Below are 20,218 nucleotides of genomic sequence, written 5' to 3'. Positions count from 1 at the left end.
ATATTTTTACAAAACCATAAATAATTGCTTCCTCTTCAATGCACACAGTTTACTGTCTTCTCTCATGCAAACGAACAGAAAAACGCACAATATTTAGCCAAAACTGATTATTTACCCCGACCCTCACTTTGATGGCGCTGGTCGAGGGGCTTACTTGCACGGCTGTTGTTTGTGTGTCGCGCGAAGGTCGTTAGCGCGGGTGTTGCCGATGGTCGCATGCTCAGTTTATATGCCAAATGAAGCAGTAGTAGTTGCTGTTGTTGTTGGCGTCGATAATCAGGAAGAGTTGCATGGCATGTGCGTGATTGAAGATGTCGTACGGTTTGAAGGTCAATAGTTCACAGAGATGATCCGTCGGCAAAAAACGACAACTCGATACACGTCGCGTAATTAAATACATTCTTGCATGGTTAGTAAATGAGACGAGAATTTTTGCTAGCAATAAAAAAAAATATTGTTTTATAATAATATTTATTAATAAATATAGACTCGTTATAGTACCGTTAGGAATCTGCTCAGTGCAAATAAAATTGATTGCTTAGATGGCGGAATAGCTTGTTTGTTTGTCTCCAGACATAATATATGGTAGTCGAAATAGTAGGTAGTGCTAATTCGGTCCATTAGGTTTTCACAGGCAATACATGTGGTACACAAACATTGAGCTTCTTTTCGTAGCCAGCCTTCTTTAATTGAACCATTGATGAATGTTAAGTTTCTCAGCGATGACGGTCCTGGTCAGTCTTTTCCATAATTTCATCAATCTTTTCAACGATAGGTCGACCAGAATGAGATCCATCTTTCACATCGAAATTTCCAGAATTAAAGCGAGCGAACCATTATTGTGATACACGAACTGATACAGCATCGTCTGCGTAAACTTCACAAATTTCATTGGTGGCTTGCGTGGCATTCTACCTTTCTTTAAACAAAATTTTAATAAAATTTAATTTAAAATTTTGGTTAAATTAAGCTTGAAATCTAATTTGTAGCACTGGAGATATACGACTGCAACGACATCTATTAATAAAATGCGAAAAGACTTTTTCGACTACCCAATATTTTAAACTCGGCCATTGCCACGCCATTTCCGGTGACCGCTCCTAACAGGATCATTTAAAGTGGAAAAATATGCGTTTTAGTTAAAACTTGGACCAAGGAATAAAATTTAAAATTGAAGTTTGGCAGACATTTAAAAAAAAAAATTTTAATTTCAGGGAAAATTTCGGGGCATTTTGTTTTAATCGAATAAAAATTCTGTATAAAATATCATAAAAACCGGTTGTGTAATTCTGGAGAAATCATGCCAACCGACTACAAAAGCACAGTTTCGAAAAAAAAAAAACACTTTTAAAGACGCTGTACTCAGCCTAGCTAGCCTCGAGCGTACAAGTTCTCAAGGTCGTATCTCCGAAACTATTTCTCGGATCAACTTGAAAGTTTAAAGCAATATTCTAGAGGTGTAGTAAAATTTAATAGGACAATAAAAAATTTTTTTTTTTTTTTTTTTTTTTTTTTTTGAAACCTTTAAGCCCATGTAATGCTGAAACAAAATTTTCCCTATCTCCTTTAAGTCCTCTCCACTCCAAGGCCATTTTCTAACGTTCTTAAAGAGCTTAAAAAAGGAAACTACCTACTGTTTGAACCAAGTATATGCATATATAAACAGATCAAGATTTAAAAAAAAAGCGAAAACCAAAAGAATCTTCATTCAATCAGACAAGCAGTGTACAACATTCATGCCAAACATTACCGTGCAATTAGTACACGGGATCCAACACTCAAGCATGCATATGCACCGTTCTACATACATATGCATATACAAATATTTGAGCTATATACATATTTACAAATGTACCTACATACCGTGTTCCAAATACTATTTTCATGTTATCGATGCATTTAATTCGTTGATCCATTTTACGTTGACGCGCGTATTTCACGGTGCCTTTGTGGCTTACTTTTATTTCATTTTATTTAACTTTTGTTTTTGTTATTTGCTTTTTTGAATGCTCCAAACATGCTGTAAACTGATTTAAAAGTTTTCACAATATTTCCCTGTTTCATTTCGGTTTTTCGGCATTTTTGCTCCAGTTTTTACGACATTCCACAAGCACTTACCTACATATGTAAGTACCATACCTGTAGGTATGTGTGCTACTATTCCCGAGCCTACGTGGCCGCCATCAAATCATTAACACTTAGAAATTGAAATTGGTCACTCGTGTATGACTTCAGACTCGCGATCAGCACTTTGGTCGTACTGGCTTGTAAGCCCTTGTTCGCTGTCGCTACCGTCGTTCAGCCGCGAAATTCCAAAATGTGAGCTGCATTTCTAATTGATTCATTTGCTGAAAAATTCATGAATGAGCTATTTTTTCGTCCGGTGTTTCGATCTTTTCTCGAAAATATGTCAATGGCGTTTTATGTTTGCCTGTATGTTATGTTGACTTGGCTGAGCATTGTCTACTTGAAACCACATGACGACGGGCATGCGTGCAAATTGTATGCGAATTTAACACGAGTCACTGGTAAACCTTTATTTATGGGGGTATGTACATATGTATAGTTTAAAAGATTGTGTATATAAAAAAATGCTTTGAATATTCCACTGACATATTTATTGGTGTATAACGATTTTCGCTAAGTAATAATGTGCGTACAATTAAAAGAACTCGACCTAGCAACGCCAAGAAGTTCAGATACACCACATATGCGCTGATATGTTTGTATGTTTATACTCACATAAAAGCTTTCGAAACTCATGCAAGTAACTCGCGTTGGCATTGTTTTAGGTAATATCTCCACGCACGATTTAAATTCTTAATTAGTTCATCGAAAGAACTTTGCTCCAGTTTTTATTGTAAGTTGTTCAGTTGCCAAGGACTGCTCTGAATTTGGCGCTCAATATTCTTAGAGTTAAAAAAGTGAATAAACATAAACTTTTTGCATATTTTGTTGAATATTTAATAAATACATTAATATTCCCATGCTTTATGATTTGCAGACCTGGTAGTATCTAGTAAACAACTTACCACTTTGATGGTTACTATTAGACTCAGGAGAGTTTTGCATGAGTTGTGCCAAACAGAGGATTCCATTACTTCAACTGCAACATTGATAACAATGACTACTGCGTCGCGGAGCCTATATCAATAATGTCCGAGCAAATTAGTGAGCCACATAATCTTCCAAATGAATCGTCACTATTTCTGTCCTGCAATAATAGCACATATGTAACTAGTAATTAATATAATATAAAACTATATGTGTTAAAGGTTTTGACGTATTTACTTCCTATAGGGTAATTTTTATGAAATTGTCGCTATTTTAACTCATACGCCAACAAGTGGTTATATTCTTTTAACGTATAAGGTCTGACCCAAAAATAACCGAACTTTCTATTACGTTGTCAAATATCTCCTTCCCTTCCTTTTTGCTCTTTATTCAATGCTTTATAAAAAGTATTACAGTGATCGGATTTTTTTCAAAATTGGTAGAGTTCTTTCCGGTCGAGTTCTTACCGTTTCAGCACTATATCGCAGGTGTTGATTCGGTCCAGAAGGTTTTTTTGAATCAAATCATACGGCACCCAAACATCAATCTTTTTTATGTATCCAGCCTGCTGCAGATGGTTTAAAATGGTTTGGTGACTAACTCCCATTCCCTGGGCGATGTCACGATGTTTTCCATGATTTGATCGGTATTTCGGCGTTAGTGAACCCCTATAACTGTTGGACGCAATATCTAAACTAATCATGCATAGCATCGTTTTGTAGGTTAAGTCAAGACCTTTCAACGATATATATTATTGCCAGATACGAGCTCTGTAACGCTTTATGCATAGCCGCGAACTTCAAAAAACAAAAAAGCGGGAGGTAGATATTTGACAACCTAATATTTCTTTATCAATCATTCAGCATGCTATTGAAAATGTATGGCATTTTCCTTAACATCTGTCATACGCTTTACACGAAGTTAGGAGCATTCGTAAGAGGATGACTTTACAGAGATACTTATATGACAGATGTTAAAGTTACAGTCATTTCAATTAAAGAAATAGTATGCTATTGTTCAACTTTTATAAAAATAAAAATATATAAATTTCTGTTAAACTTAAAACAATTAGCTGAGACATAAGAATTAATGAAAAAAGATGATGGTGATTATTGTATGAGTCGTACTGAAGCGATTTAAAAATCGTCGTGAAGATTTATAGGACAATCAACGACCATTTCGCCCAGAAGCTGGTAACTCTGCTGAGTTAATACCAAAAGTCAGTGAAATTATTGGTATCATTGCAAATTTTACAACGAGCAGGTTGGCAGAGAGAGTAAATGCCAGTAAAAACTTTTTTTTGAGAATTTTAGCAGAAAATTTTGGCAATGCATTCGACTTGATAGTTCCAAACATTGTATTGAGTCTAATGAAATCTATTTTTGAATAAGCAATAACTTATAAAGATATAATTTTGCCGGTTATGTATACTATATCCAAAATATCCAATTCTTTTTAGCACACCCTTATAGTGGATCGGATCGTTTGGGTCCATTCAGTCAGTATAGTAATTTAATGAAGGGTCTCAGTGTGAAATTTGCTAAAAGTATACACTGTAATAAACATTCTCTCAAATTTAGAAATCGAAATTTAAATTATTATGGTCACATTGATCACGAGCTGAAAAGATTTAGACATGTCCGTCTGCTCACCCGTCTGCATATATACGAACTATTTTAAAGTCATTTTGCACCCGTTTTCTCATAACGAAGCTATTCACCGTAACCAAGTGCTTGTATAGTTCAAAGTTCAAAGATCAAAGTTCTTGTGAGAAATCTTTTGTATTTTTGAAGGGTAATAAAGCTTCGATCCAATCGAAGTTAATGTTTGTTTTTGGTTTATCAACAATATAATGCTATTTTTTTTTTGTTTTTAGTAAACGATCAAAAGATTCACAAGACTTAATCGATATTTAAAAACCGCATATAGAATCCAACGCCTTAATGTGAACTTTTCTTTACTAAACATGCTGATGGCGTTAGTCAATGATATTTTACACACTATAGCATATGGCTGCCATAAGGTAAATAGCAGACGATTGCACATTGACCTAACGTCTTCTGCGCCGAATTGGCTGATCATTCAAGATAAAGTTCTTTTTATACCCTTTATGCTATATAAATTGCAATTGTGAAGGGCTCTATAGCCTCGGTCCAATCGAAGTTAATGTTTTTTTTTCTATTTTTAATATGATTACTAAAAATATCTTAAGATTTGTAAAGTATTCTGAACAAAGAAACCCAATAGATTACAACTAGACAATTATTAAACTAAAGGACAGTTATTTATTGAACCGATTGAACTCTAATAACTTTAATTCATAAGAAGTCATATGAATCGAGACTACAATTTGAATATTTTATTGCAATTTTTTCTCAATTTCTGCCAGCGATAAATCAATTTGCAACTCCATATGAACACTCATAAATTCAACGAAGGTCATAATGCCTTTGCCTTCAGTCAATAATAAATTACCGCACAGCATCGTTCTCCACATCAACGAGTTTCCTGCTGTTTTACGGTACAACACTTATATATCACAGTATAGCAGACATATTATTTGATCAGTCCACCTACGCACTACTTAGCATAAGTCAACATTTTTTTCCACTAACGTTCTTTGCTTAGAAATAAAGCAGTAAATTAAATTGCTAATATTAAGCTCGTTTCGAATTCAACACGATCGACGTGCTATATGTACAGCTGTGTGTGTGTGTGTGCGAGCATATAGCCATTCGCGCTTAATCATGCGATCACTATCAAAGCATTAGACATTGTGGCGCCACCGAAATTATATTGGCAACAAATTGTGCAGTCATAAAATATTCATTGCATACAAAAGAGAATTTATTAATAAAGTCATAAGCTCATGGGAATGCTTGGCTATACGGTATGACGCACACACAAGCACCCATACATTATATCACATAAGGCGCAAAGTAAAAACAAAAAATAAAAAATGTATAAAGATATGTGACTTACCAGGCGCGCCAAATCCGCACAAATCTGCGCTCATGTGCGGCTTGCCTTCATGAGCCAAGCCGCGCATTTATTAGCTTTGAATGGTTAAACACTTGCGCGCAGTTTGCTCGGCGTTGCTCACAGTGCGCCGGGCACGCGCCACAATCCGGTTCAACGGCTGAATGTCATACCAACGGTTTCGCCGTCGTCTTGTCATTATAAATTGCCACCTCAGCGTTTGGCGGCGGCGCCAGCAGGTACCGGGAATCAAACGCCCACACTGCACAGCAAGCGGCAGCAAAGCAATGCAATATTTTTTATTTCAGCTTTTTTTCGTGCTGATGAGGCAGCCAGCCAGCTGTTATGTTATAAATGATGTTTATTTGGATTTTTTGTTGTGCTGGAATTCAATTTCATTATAAGGTGCAACTTAATTGAGTTGCAAATCTGACGTGTACACAAGATTACAGCGCTCACTGTACATACACATGTAAATTTGCGGCGTGCTAATGAAGAGGCCGATGCTGTTGATAATTGTTTGTCAACAACATTACATAGATTAAAGGCGTTAATGGGCGGATTAAGTGTTGCCTGTCAATCTTGCTCACTACTGGTTGTGATTTTAAAATATCTAACAGCGCCTTTTCACAGTAAAGTGACGTGAAAAGAGCAAAGGTCAACTGCATTTATATAGAGTGAAGTGACTAATGCAGAAGCTTTTAAAAATAAACAAAAATAAATTCAGAGATATGTGAATTTTTCACATAAATTTTATTAGTTATGTGGACCTAGTCTCTATATAGAATTTATAGCACTTTTTATTGCCATACAACTTTTTTCTGTAGGAGTAATTGCGCCAAAAATCGACTTAAACCATACATAACTCTTAAAAATTCAACCACGAACAATCCTTGCTTCTCCCAAACTCAGATCGCTCGTAAGTTATCTTTCCCTTAAATTTTGTCATTTTATCTTTCCTTTCCAATTGGTTTCAATCTACTACGAATTTATTTTATTTTTCAAATTTTTCAAAATTTATTTACCCTGGTGTAAGGGTATTCACAGTGTATAGGTAGTTTGGCACAAATCTTCACATTCCTGCCATAATTTATCGAACATAGAAATATTGATAAAATTTTACTACTGTTTTTTATCTCTTTTTTCTTGCTATGATAGGTTACATTCAATGGCTGATCTTCAAGACAGGGATCGGACTTCGACTAGCTCCTAATAGCATTGCTATTATCCTCTGTATTAAATTTTATAGCATGATTTGAATCTAAGTTATAGCATTTATAGCAATTTATAGGTGTATCCATGTTCCCATTTTGATCGATTTTTGGTTGGTTTTGTAGACCACTTTCAAGTGGCATCGGTCATGTGTAGCATATAAATCTACTTAATTGTGCCATAAGTTCTGTTACAACTTCAGGCAGTTATAAAAATAAAAACATAATAAATTTTAATAAAGTTAACTTTATTTAATACTGTCAATATTAAATGTATACAAAAAGGTTATTCGAAATGGTTACCCATGGTTTTCCCACAAGCCCTCAAACAAAACGACCATTGATCAATAGCATCACGCACAGTTTCTACTGGTATTAACGCCGTATTCTACAGACCATGTTCTCCGACTCAAGTTATCGTAGTCCAATGGTTTCAAATCTGGTCTTCCAGCAACAATCATCTGCTACTATAAAACTAGTTATCTTGTTAAAAGTCACCACTAGATACTATTGTCTTGGAAGCTTGTGCAGAATCTCGCTGGAAGTTGGATCTTCCATCGTAGAAAGTATTGCTTAAGCTTTACCACGGCTTCGAAAACATGCTTCTGGTACACTGTTGTTCCAGTTGTAACCCCATTTTCATAAAATATTGGATAGTCGAAAAAGTGTTCTCGTATTTCGACTTTACTTAACCAAATATGTACCATTTTGTTCGATCATGTTTTGCTATTTTTCCGCTAGAGACATTATTCCATCAGTGTACAACTTTTCTGGTTTTTTGGCGGAAAATTGCGACAAGTAATTTTCACATGCTTCTCTTGAAGCCAACTTTACTCCATTAAGGCAGTTCTGCGTTGTCCGAAACAAATGATAGTCCGATGATTCAAGCTCAGGGCTATATGGTGTATGCTTCAAAACTTCCCAGCCAAGTTCTTCCAGTTTTTCCGAGTCATCAAAAATGTGTGTGGTCGAGCGATTTAGAAGACGAAGTCCTTTCTGTGGATCAGTTATGGCCATTTTTTTCGATTGCTTGCTCCAATTTCATCAGTTATTGACAGTAAAATGTAGAAACAATCGTTCGTTCAGGCTGGAGCTGGATGATTCCTTTCCAGTCCCACCAAACACTCAGCATAATCTTTAGCACGTCAATCCTGGCTTTGCGACCATTTCCTGAGCTTCTCCATGCTTGCTCCATGATCTTTTTCACACATTATTGTCGAATTTGATCAATTTTTCGTCCCCTGTTACCAGTCACTTCAGAAATCGATTCCTTCGATTTTATTTCGTTTTGGCAAAGAATCGCCGATGTTAATGCGGTCCATTAAATTTTTCACAAACAATTCATGTGATACCCAAACATCGAGCTTCTGTTTGTAGCCAGCCTTTTCTTAATGGCTCAAAGCCATTTGACACTAAATGTTAAGTTCCCTCGCTGCTTATGTGACGGTCCTGATTATTTTTTCCCATAATTTAATCGACTTTTTCAACGATAGGTCGACCAGTGCGAGGTGCATCTCTCACATCGAAATTTTCAGAACGAAAGCGAGCGAACCAGTGTTGCGCTACATTAACTGATACAGCATCGCTTCCGCAATTTTCACAAGTCCCTTCTTCGCTTTTTAATACAAAAATTTCAAAATATAGCGAATTTCTTGATTATTTCCACTCGCTTTTGAATAGCTGTAACTATTTTTCAACTTCCCCGCATTTGAAGCTTAAAATCTCACCTTTTCAACACTATATTATATGACACAATGTGATTGGTAGCACTGGAGATATATGACTGCAATGACATCTATTGATAAAATACGAAAGATTTCTTAGATTACCCAATATTTGACTGTTATAGCGACTGTATCCAACAAGCTCTGAACTCAAATTGCTTCGACCGAGGAAAACTATCAATACATTTTCAAAGGGAAGAAACGTCAGATGACAATGTCATTATTTCGACATATAGCATAAGTGTGTAAAGTCAAAAGCAGGCTATGTATATGACTTGAAAACAATTTGCTGTTCGTTAATTAGATAGTTCCGTTCATATTTTTGTCTCAACTTCAGCTAGCGTCCTTTATTTTCTCCTTCATAACTGATTGTATTTTAAATTTGAAATACTTCAAGTTTGATATTTTACAGCAATGAGTACATTTATATACTCGCATCACAAAAATTTTCAACAAAAATGCTCTTACATGGCCTTTTTCTTTAGTTTTTTTACGTTAACCCATTATTGTGAATATGTGTTTACGTGTTCTTTTTTCGCAAATTGTTCTTATTCAATATCTGATTTCGATTACGTTCTATCCAGTCATTAGTATTCCAAACTTAAAACGTTGTATTCTGATAAAATAAAGCACATATATGTAGGTCAACACAATGGAGTCGAAGGTAGAATCGGCAATTGCACGTTCAAAAATTTGCAAACATTTTGCAAAAAAACTGAGCAAACAAGCTTATGGCTCAAGCACTGTTTGACAAAAACTTAAGATAACATTTTACCGTTTTCGAATACGAACCAGGAAAAAACCAAGAACGCTTCAGGCAAAGCGGTTAATTCGCAAGTAAGCCTTGTTGAAACACGCTCCGAGTTAGCAATACCTGTAATCGAAATAAGTATAGCAATTACTTGAACACTAAGGGCTGTATAAAGTAATATGCTGGAGCTATTACTGTTTCGAAGTTGGGGGACCAAAGTACTAATGATAAATCCTTATTGAGATTGGAAAGGGAAAAGCAACCAGAAAATGCAATTATGTCGGTAGCTAATTTTGAGTTTTGATGATTATTTTTATCATTTTTCCCTAAATTTTTTCTATTATTAAATTCGAAAAAATTTAAGTAATAAAATTCCGCTTAAAATTCACCTGCCTCTCTTATCGCCAGTTACATACGGTTTGAAGACATGCGAAAACTCGAAGCTCTGCTTATCGCTTAAACATGCTAAGAGTAGCTGCAACATTAAAGGCCAATACATATTATATTCTAATATTAGGGATGTTCTTAATATTCGAAATTTAATATTTAAGCATTCTGATCACCCCTTTTAATATAGTCAAAAGTACTTAATTTTTCTGATTTTAGCTAAGAATTATTATATTCGAGGCTTTGACCAGAATGCCATTTAGTCTCGTGAGCGAATTTTTTATGACCGCAATAACTCAAGACAGTGTGGCTTATCGCATAATTTTGCTTCAGAAATAAATTACTGTCCCAAGAACACCCATCTTGTATGTAAGGGGACGAACTAGACGCGATGTTTCGCAATCGGATCGTCTCGAAATACTTTGTGTATCTCATATAATTAGCAGATAGCAAATAATTGAAGTTTCGCACCATGGTCTATTGTGCCCAGCGCTCTGAATAATTCCAGGATTTTGCTGGATGCGACTGAGCTGATGTGATCCCTGTTCACGTAGATGGATTCTAGGGCTTTGGGCCTGCTAAAATCCGGTGTTGTGGAGTTGGATGTTGAACAAGTGCTTTCTAATCCTGAAGTGACCTGAATGCTGCACGACAAGTCGACGGAATTTGTTTCGGGGGAGATCGATCATATCTTTAAAACTTGCCAGGTTGTAATCTCCGTAGTAGCTTGACGTGGCGCATTCTGTTGTCTACTGCCAGGTCCGTTCTCTCCCCACTCTGTTCTCCGTGTGGAAGATAACTCCATTATGGCATTGGGCCCCACCACAATACATGGTTCTGGTGCCATCTTCCTGGAAGCCGCCGTAGAATGGACTAGCTCGTTGACCAGCTCATATCTCATATACTTTCATAATCCGTAGTTTATACACTTCAAGCCACTCTTGCAAGATTTTTAATGACTTTGTATCAAAGTTTTTTTTCCCAAATATTGTCGTACAAACTATTTATGCCATAAACAAATAGCTATCCAATGTACTTACTTCAATTATCTAAATGTAAACTGCGTTTGTAGAACCTGACATGGACTCAATTCAAGCACGCAGCTGAAATGGACCAGTTGTGGTCCAATTATATTAGATTATTCACCCTGCTTTACTACAAGAAGACTATACCATACGTACATAATTTATAATCTGAAACATACGCTTATCTACAAAGGCACTAATACACAAACACGGAACACACCCGCCTTGAGCTTGGCAATTACTTCCAACACTCTGCGTAAGCTCTTATCAATAAATTTGTACAGAAACTCACAAAGCAAATTTCCACAATTTAGTTACTCAACAGCTTTCTGGAAGTGATGAACGTCAGCTAAATAAACAACATTATTGTCAATTTTTTAGTAATCAAAGTAAAATGCCATGCCTACGCCTAATACTCTTCTTCGGTCTAATGATCGCCGTTCCGCTAACAATGGACGCCGCTGTGTACACTTGCAATATTCAGCTGCTGGATGGTGTGGTGCAGAAGGTATGCCGCAAACTCCAATGTCCCGTTAATTGCTCGAATGGCATATGTAATATGCAATTACAATCTTGTATGTGCAATAAAGGCTACGAATTCATCGGTGGATCATGTGTACCCACGTGCGAACCGTCGTGTGGCGAGAGCCAGATTTGTACAGCGCCGAATGTGTGCGACTGTGCAGAAGGATACGCTTTATTGAACTCTAAGTGTGAGCCATTTTGTAGAACACCTTGCGATGACACACAATATTGTGCTGCGCCGAATACTTGCGCATGTTTGGCGGGTTACAACAACGCCACGACTGGTGGCTGTGAACCGATCTGCATGAACGACTGCGGTGAACATGGACGCTGTAAGGCGCCAAATTTGTGTGAATGCGATGAAGACTACAGTGTACAGGGGCAGAGCGGCTGTGCGCCCATTTGTGATGCAGAGCTTTGCGCCAACGCCGATTGTATTGAACCATATCAGTGCATTTGTCATGAGGGCTATAAGCTTAACTTTGACACCAATAAATGTAAGCCATTGACAGAAAGCGAGGATGATGCGGAAACACAAAATATATTGCACTTAATCGATGTGCGTTCTGGACGTGATTAGGAGTCTTTAAATATGTCTAATGAAATTTTGATCAAAAAATCATCAATTATCAACAATTGAAAAATAAAAAATAAAGAATATATATATGTATATACAATATACATATATATGTATACAAATACACAGCCAATTGCATACTTTTATAGTGGTTGTTTAGCGCAGTACATACGTTTATTGGAAAAAGCGATAAGTGAAAACTATAAGGTGGTATATACTGACTTCATTTCTTTTAGATATCCCTCGTATTGACCAAGATACTCAAGTTAAATTTATATATAAACAAAAAATACATTCAGTAACCAGCAGTTAGGACTACTGAGCGCTTTATTCCACACTGTGTAGAAAACAATCAGTATGTTATTCCATATATGTATGATGTCAAGAGCAAAGTATGAACAGATTTGTTCCATTTTGAGTTTAAACTAAAAAAATATAAAATATTTAAAAGCTCGATGATCCTTATATTATTTTAAATAGAGTACCTGTAAAAAATTAAGAACCGATATCTTCCATTTTTGCAAATTCACAATGGTCTCTGCAAATATTCTCACTTGATTTGATTAAATTCACCTAATTACGGACCGGAATAAAATTAGCAATTCTTGTTAAGCTCATTATATTCCGTACTTGAGAGCTACGGAAACATAAATTGACCTGATTTCACAAAGTTTTACAAGACCGCTTTCAAAGTGTGTGATTAGTTTTTTCGAGACTGCAATTATCTCTCATGAAATGAAGAAACTGATGAAATTCAAAATTAGAAGTAGTCGTAATCTGTTTTCAAACTACAAGGTGCTTTCCAAAGTAAATAGGACTTTTAAAATCTATATGTCGACTAGACCGTTAGAATCTATTATCTTTATCGATTGTCCAGTGAGAATTATATGACATTTCATTCATTTTAAGTGAAGTCATTGTGTTTTAAGTGTCAGTATGTTTGTTATTGGTGCGAAAATAAGTGGTCGTGAGAACATGAATGGAAATCAACAAGTGGGCTAATCAAAATCCGTGATCACCGGAAATTCCATCGAAACTGTGCGTGAATTAATCAAAAATCAGCCGAGATCATCATTGAAATTAATGGAAATGGAATTGAACATCTATAAAACATCACCGACATACTGGCGGTCATACCGGCCAACGAGCTAAAACACTCGTTCGACATGCTTTTGGACCGTGCAAAAAGCTATATTGCAGAAGAGGGAGACTATTTTGAATAAAATAAATTGATTTTGCCAAAAAAAACATTTGTTCTTGAACTGTTTACTTTGAAGCGCTCCTTATATTAAGTCCACATCATATTCGTGTTTTCTATTAATTTAGGTAGAATTTTGTCAGAGGAAATATAAAATATCATTTGCATGTTGGAGCTAAAAATCCCAAAAAAAAAAATTACAAGTAAGTCGTTAAGTTCGATTGCACAGAAACTACTAGTAATACCTTCCAAAAATAGGTCAGTTCATATGAAGAATTTTTTCGGAAATTGCTCTGTTATTTTGGAGAACAATCGATGCCAAATTTGGTGAAGACATTTCGTCAAATAAAAATGGTCTCAATTCAAGGACTATATATTTATCGATAAGTTTGTAAGGCAGCTGTAGGCAATAGTGGTCAAAAATCGTCGATCTCTTCAAGCAACCGTCTTCTTGAGAAGAAAATAAAGTATACAAAGTTTCAGATCAGGATTTCAAAAACTGGGTGATTGAATCTACCAAAGCTTAACAGTGATCATTTATACATATACATATATATTAGCACAAAAAAAGCTCGGAAATTGTAAATACATTTTATTTATTTTATCGCCTTTAATGTAATTTCTGACCAAATTCGGTCACAATCGTTGCTCGATGCGGTAGTGCATTATCATCGTGTCAAATCCATGAATTGTTCTTCCGCAATACCGGTCGTTTTCGACGGACCGTCTGACACTGTCTCCTTAATGACCGTATGTCACTCTGGAACAAGCTCATTATGCACCAACCGGGAGTATCAAAATTTTTTCTGATTTCAGCTCGTTTTTTTCCTCCATTCCGATGATTGTTGACTCCTTCCATGTGAAACTCATAAACCCATGAATGTGGAATGGGAATTCGCACTATCAATCATATAAAAGTGATCTGTTTACGGTACTTTTTTTGGACTCGCGAGAGATGTTGAGCTCTCTTGTCATCTCTCTAAACCTTGGCTAACGATTTTCAAGCACCATATCCTTCATTTATATACATTGAACGGGATATATTAAGTTTATCACAAAGTTTGTAACACCCAGAAGGAAGCGTCGGAGACAATATAAAGTATATATGTAAATGATCAGCATGTTTTTAAGACATCGTTTTGAAATTTTGCACACACCATTTTCTATTCAAGAACTGTCGGAACTGCCGATATTTTCTAAGGCAACAATGTAATCTCCGAAAAAATTGTTCAGATCGGATTAATAATTTATATATAGCTTCCATACAAACTGAACACATCGTTACTAAAAGACATGCACCCGTGAAGGGTGTATTAGCTTCGATGTAGCCGGAGTTAACGTTTTTTCTTCTTTTTTTTAATTTCTTCAATTAAGGGGTTCGAAGGTCGTCCAGAACAAGGCATGTCTTCAACGATCTCTCGACCGTCTTTGAAGGCTTTCTGAGGCACCGTAAGTCGGAGGCAAATTCTTTGCTCGATATTTCCATCCTTTGTAAAATTCGCAATGCACTACTGAGGTGTACCGACTTAGGCAGCTCCTACACACAAAATGGTTGAGAGATCGCGCTCATATTCATAATTAAAGACAGTCCTGGCAACTTAACAAAATACATTTTTTTTTTTTAAATATTATTTATCCTGAGAATTTAATAAAGTTTGCCGGGGGCTTTTTGGTCATAAGGTATACTTCACAGGGTTCCCGACGATTCCTCCTGACCTTCTAGTAAAGTAGCATATTTCATACATTTGGAAAACATTGACGTCAGCGTTTGAACTTAAAGCGAATATACAAGAAATCCTTTATAGAAAATTCTTTCAGGCTTATCTGCTTTGCATGCAACGAAGGTACGCGAGTATAATTTCCTTTATTTAATTTTTTATCGCCTTTGCGTATAAAACCACACCACACACACATGTTGTACAAACGCAATTAATGTATGCGCAATTTATTTTACAAATACATTATTTTTTCTTTTTTTGTTCATATGTATGTATTACTCTTATAAATTTCAAGACAAAGAACAATGGCAATTTCTTTAAGTAATAGGAAAACATATACACATCTTTTGGATATACATATGTATATTTTATCCAACGTCTTTTTAATATTTTCACTTATAGGGTTGCAAACCTACTTTTATTCGACCTTAAGTCCATTGACTTTTTAAGTAGGCAAGAATTTTTAGTCTCCATAATAAATGTATTATTAGCTTGAACTTTTAAAAAGTTGTAAGTTTTCGCATCATTTTCGCTAACAGAACGAGAGACCGCATTCATCTTTAAAATAAATGCTAAACCAAAGCCTTATAGAAACATTATCATCTATTGAATTTATCCTTATAACCGTTTTCCATAAGAGAAAAATTCAAAAACTATGTTGTTCCAAAACTGGTATAAAAATAAGAGACTGATATTATCAAAATCTGCCTAAATAGTAAGAGACTTATACAAAAGGCTTATACAAATGTTATCATCTATTGAGTTTACCCTTATAAACATGTTTTCTCAAGAGAAAAATTCAAGAAAAAAAAATTTGTCATTCTAAAAACTGTAATAAAAACAAGCGACTCCTATTATGAAGAACGGCCTCAATAGCAAAAGACCTATACCACATCCTTATACAAACATTTTCATTTATTGAGCTCACCCTTATAAATGTGTTTTTACAAGAGAAAAATTCAAAACAATATGTTATTCCAAAAACAGGTATAAAAACAAGAGACTGGCATTATCAAAAGTTGCCAAAAACGCCAAGTGACTTATACCAAAGGCTTTTACAAACGTCATAATCTATTGTGTTCACCTTTATAATGGTATTTTCATAAGAGCAAATGTCGAAAACATATTTACATATTAATATCCAATAAGTATTAGAACAGTTATGACATGGCAACACTGTTCAATTTCACAATTTATGCGTTCAATAAATCTTGAAGCTGAATCACTTACCACAGTATATAGCACAGTGATTGAAACGCTTTCAACAACCTTAGACATAGCACTAACGCACTTGCAAAGCGGAAATCAAAATGTATAAATCCAAATTACGGTTATTTCTAATTCAAATCGTTATCTGTACCTTCTTTTGCATTGAAAGTGGTCACGGTAAAGAAATGAACTGTAAAACTTTGTTAATTAAAGGTAAACCACAGAAAATATGTCAATATGTATGTGATGAAAATTGCGTGGACGGCATTTGTGATTTTAAACCGAAGCGTTGTGTTTGTAAAAAGAGTTACCATCCGGAGAATAACAAATGCCAACCGGATTGTGCTGCAGGATGTCCGGCCAATTCCACTTGCATCGAAGGCAGTAATAATTGTCGCTGCAATGATGGTTATACCCGGGACTCTTCCGATCAATGCTCCCCAGTTTGTAGTGTGGATTGTGGCGAAACAAGATATTGTGCTAGTCCTGATGTATGTGCGTGTAAAAATGGGTATGTGGAAATAAGCAATGTTTGTGCGCCTATATGTTCGGAAGGATGCGAAGAGCATGAGTATTGTGGCGAGCCTAACAACTGTCTGTGTAACGATGGTTATACAAGAAATACCGCTGGCAAATGTGAACCTCAGTGCGATGTGGATTGCGGTGAGACCGCTTTTTGCTCTTCGCCCAACATTTGTGCCTGTAAGATTGGTTTCATCGAAAATAAGCAAGACTGTCTACCGATTTGCTCGCAAGGATGTGGCCCTAACGAGCATTGTGCAGCAACAAAGACCTGCAACTGCAACGAGGGTTATACTAGGAATACCACCGGCCAATGTGCACCCCAGTGTCATACGGCATGTGGCGAAGACAGCTACTGCGCTGCGCCCGATATGTGCGCTTGTAAAGTCGGTTACGAGCAAACCGACAATGGTTGTGTGCCAAGTTGTCCACAAGGTTGTGCAGATCATCAGGATTGCGTGGCCCCCAATAAATGCGCTTGCAACACTGGCTACCAGAAAACGATTGATGGTGTCGCACAATGTGAACCAATCTGTGATGCGGCGCTCTGCGGTAATGCGACTTGTCTGCGACCAGGTATTTGTGAGTGTATCAAAGGTTATGCGCGACTCAATGGCAGCATTGATTGTCTACCTCATTGTACGGGCGGTTGTGGGCCGAAAGGTGTTTGCACCGCACCCGATCGTTGTGAATGCATCGAAGGGTATATGCGTAATGGCGACGTATGCATACCCCAGTGCAAATTTGGGTGTGGCATAAATGCACGTTGCACCGCACCAGATGTGTGTCAATGTATAGAAGGCTTTGAAAACAAACCCCTCCATGCATTGGAACAACGTTGTCAGCCAGTATGTGAGCAATCGTGTCCACTCTACGCTTATTGCGCGTCGCCGAATCACTGCAGTTGCATCACGGGCTACAGCGTGGTCGACGATCAATGTGTGCCGCAATGCAAAGACAAGTGTGGCGCTAATAGCAAATGTATTGCACCCGACAGATGTCACTGTGATAGCGATTTTCTGGAGCAGGATGGTAAATGTTTCAGTTCGTCGGAATTGAAGTCGTGTATGAGGGAAATATTATTCATTCGTATGCATGTTTCCTGTGATACCGGTTCATTTGTGATATATTTGATTTATGGTGGACTGGTCGGTTTCGTACTAATATGCACGTTTGTCACTTACAAAGGTGTACAGCACTTGCGCAAAAGAGGTAAATATGTGCCGGCACCACCGAATTTCATAATCACATATCAACCGCACGGTCGTGAAGACGACGATGAGTTCACGAATGCCGATGGCGATCTGGCAAGCCCCAGCTACAGCCAACCGCCAGCCTATAATATGCTAACCACAAAATGTTGAATAAGAAAGACGACTGAATTACATATATTGCAAGTTATCGCGTATTGAATAAATCTATTTCTTTCATTTAATGTCTTGAAACTGTTGAATAGCATAATCAGCCTCATCGTGAACTTTGCTTCAATAGATCATTCCCATGACTTTTTATTTTCACGCGAATTTCATGTAAATTGTTCGCATTTTAATTATAATATTGTGAACTTTGACAAGCTGTCACATCGTTTTTGTCTCATCGATTTTCCATGGGGAATGGCGTCTACCCGAAGTTCGCGATAAGGCTGAATATAATTGAATTGTACGTATAGTATAGTATGTATAAAGGGTTACTATTCGATTAGAATTAAAATATCGTCATATAAAATGTAAAATAACGTAACATCACTTTTCATAAGTTTATTGGTTATATATTGGCTATAAAACGGTTATATATTGGTGTTAGATAACCATCAGCTTTTTTTTTTTTTTTTTTTTTTTTTTTTTTTATTTTTTTTTTTTTTTTTTTTTTTTTTTTTTTTTTTTTTTTTTTTTTTTTTTTTTTTGTTTTGATACGTTGTTTTGATACGTTGTTTTGCTACTTAGCAGGTAATATACTCGCATTTGTGTTCGAAATATTAATACTAAGGCCTTATCACTATTAATTATTCATACTCATTTTGCTGAAATAAATTTAGTTCTTAAATAATTTTTTTTCGAGTTTGTGTTTCAGTTGATTTTGAGTGGCATGACGCAAGCCATTTTCATACTTTTCTTAATTTATAATCGACGAAATTTCGCCAAAAATAAAATAATATCAAATATTGGAAATAAACTGTGCATAAAACACACATCAGATTAATAGAATGAGGCTCTAATTCGAATGGAATATTTTTGTCTTCTTGTCTGGTGTCTACTTTATCCATCCACTTCTGTCAATCACTATAACAACAAAAAAGTTAAAACAACGGAACTTGAAAATAGTCGTGTTCGCATCAGAGAGGAGATCAGAGTATCTCAACAGCTCTTATGGATTGACTTAACACATTTTGGTCAATGGTTTGGGTATAAAGCGCGCCAATCAATCCTACACTCGTACCAAAGGACTTTTGTGTTATACGAAAACGACTTCGAGTAAAAGCTGCAAAACAAGCTACATCGTTGAGAAGTATAATTACACGTCCAAGACGTGGATATTTGAATATGACGTCGAAACTGTGCAACAATCTAGCAAAAAAATTAGTCGAGGCCGAAAAGATCAAAATTTTCTAAAGGTCATCGCAGCCGAGGCTTACTGTCCCCCTCTAGGAAATTCCCCTTGGCGTCAAAACACTTGTACCAAAGGCTTCTCCAATCTTCGAAACTTTTGCTTAACTTAATTCCCGGAATAGCTTTCATTGCGGCTAGCAATTCAGGTCTATTGGATTCAATTGACTTACAACGGTTTCCGTGAAGCGAACGTTTGAGTTTGCTGAATAGCCAGAAGTCACTTGAATCTAAATCATACGAATACGGTACGATATTGCTTGAAAATTTGGTGCAAAACTCGCAAAGAATCAATGTAGTATGCGACCATACATTCTCGTTGTGCAAAAACCAAGAGTTGTTGGTCCATAATTTCGATCTCTTTTTATGAATAGCTTCGCGCAAGGGACGCATACCACTCAAACAGTATTCCATGTTGACAGTTTGGTCGGTCGAAAGGAAATCAATGTGCACAACAACTCGACAATCGAAGAAAACTGTTTTTTATTTATTTATTTATTTAAAAGAGAACTAATTATAAATAATTAATCCACTTGTAAGAATCAGCACTGGCTGCCAGGGCCTTCGGCTCTTAATACTAAGATTATGGTGAAAAGAAAATATTTAGTAAGGTTATTTAGTTGTATGTGGTGTTATATGTCTTTGATGTTACACAGTTTAAGAAATTTATTAAAAGCACTGATGTTATCGCTGTTTGTTGTTTTGAGAAGGTCGGAAGGTCTCTTATTCCCAAAG

The 20,218-nt window shown here is 36.2% G+C and overlaps 2 protein-coding genes across 3 annotated transcripts in view; both read left to right on the top strand.

Annotated features, from left to right (window-relative positions):
• Window positions 1–11,459: 11,459 nt before the first annotated feature.
• LOC108970393 (wnt inhibitory factor 1-like) lies at window positions 11,460–12,326 on the top strand. The gene has a single exon (XM_018935732.1). The coding sequence runs from the start codon at window positions 11,526–11,528 to the stop codon at window positions 12,234–12,236; it is 711 nt and encodes a 236-aa protein (XP_018791277.1). The 5' UTR covers window positions 11,460–11,525; the 3' UTR covers window positions 12,237–12,326.
• Window positions 12,327–16,413: 4,087 nt separating this feature from the next.
• Window positions 16,414–20,218, top strand: part of LOC108970379 (cell death abnormality protein 1-like) — an 8,501-nt gene continuing 4,696 nt past the window's right edge. Inside the window, exon 1 of one of the 2 annotated variants that reach the window (XM_018935717.1) lies at window positions 16,414–18,092. In XM_018935717.1, coding sequence (XP_018791262.1) covers window positions 16,460–18,092 — 1,633 coding nt within the window. In that variant the 5' untranslated portion in view covers window positions 16,414–16,459. Of the gene's footprint in view, window positions 18,540–20,218 lie in introns of both variants that reach the window. The other variant, XM_018935716.1, reaches the window with a different exon arrangement.

This window comes from Bactrocera latifrons, unplaced genomic scaffold (genome assembly GCF_001853355.1).
Source record: "Bactrocera latifrons isolate USDA-ARS-PBARC rearing strain unplaced genomic scaffold, ASM185335v1 scaffold_3, whole genome shotgun sequence".
Lineage (NCBI taxonomy): Eukaryota > Metazoa > Arthropoda > Insecta > Diptera > Tephritidae > Bactrocera > Bactrocera latifrons.
The sequence above is the reverse complement of the archived record's forward strand: the minus strand, read 5'-3'. Positions and strand labels throughout refer to the sequence as shown.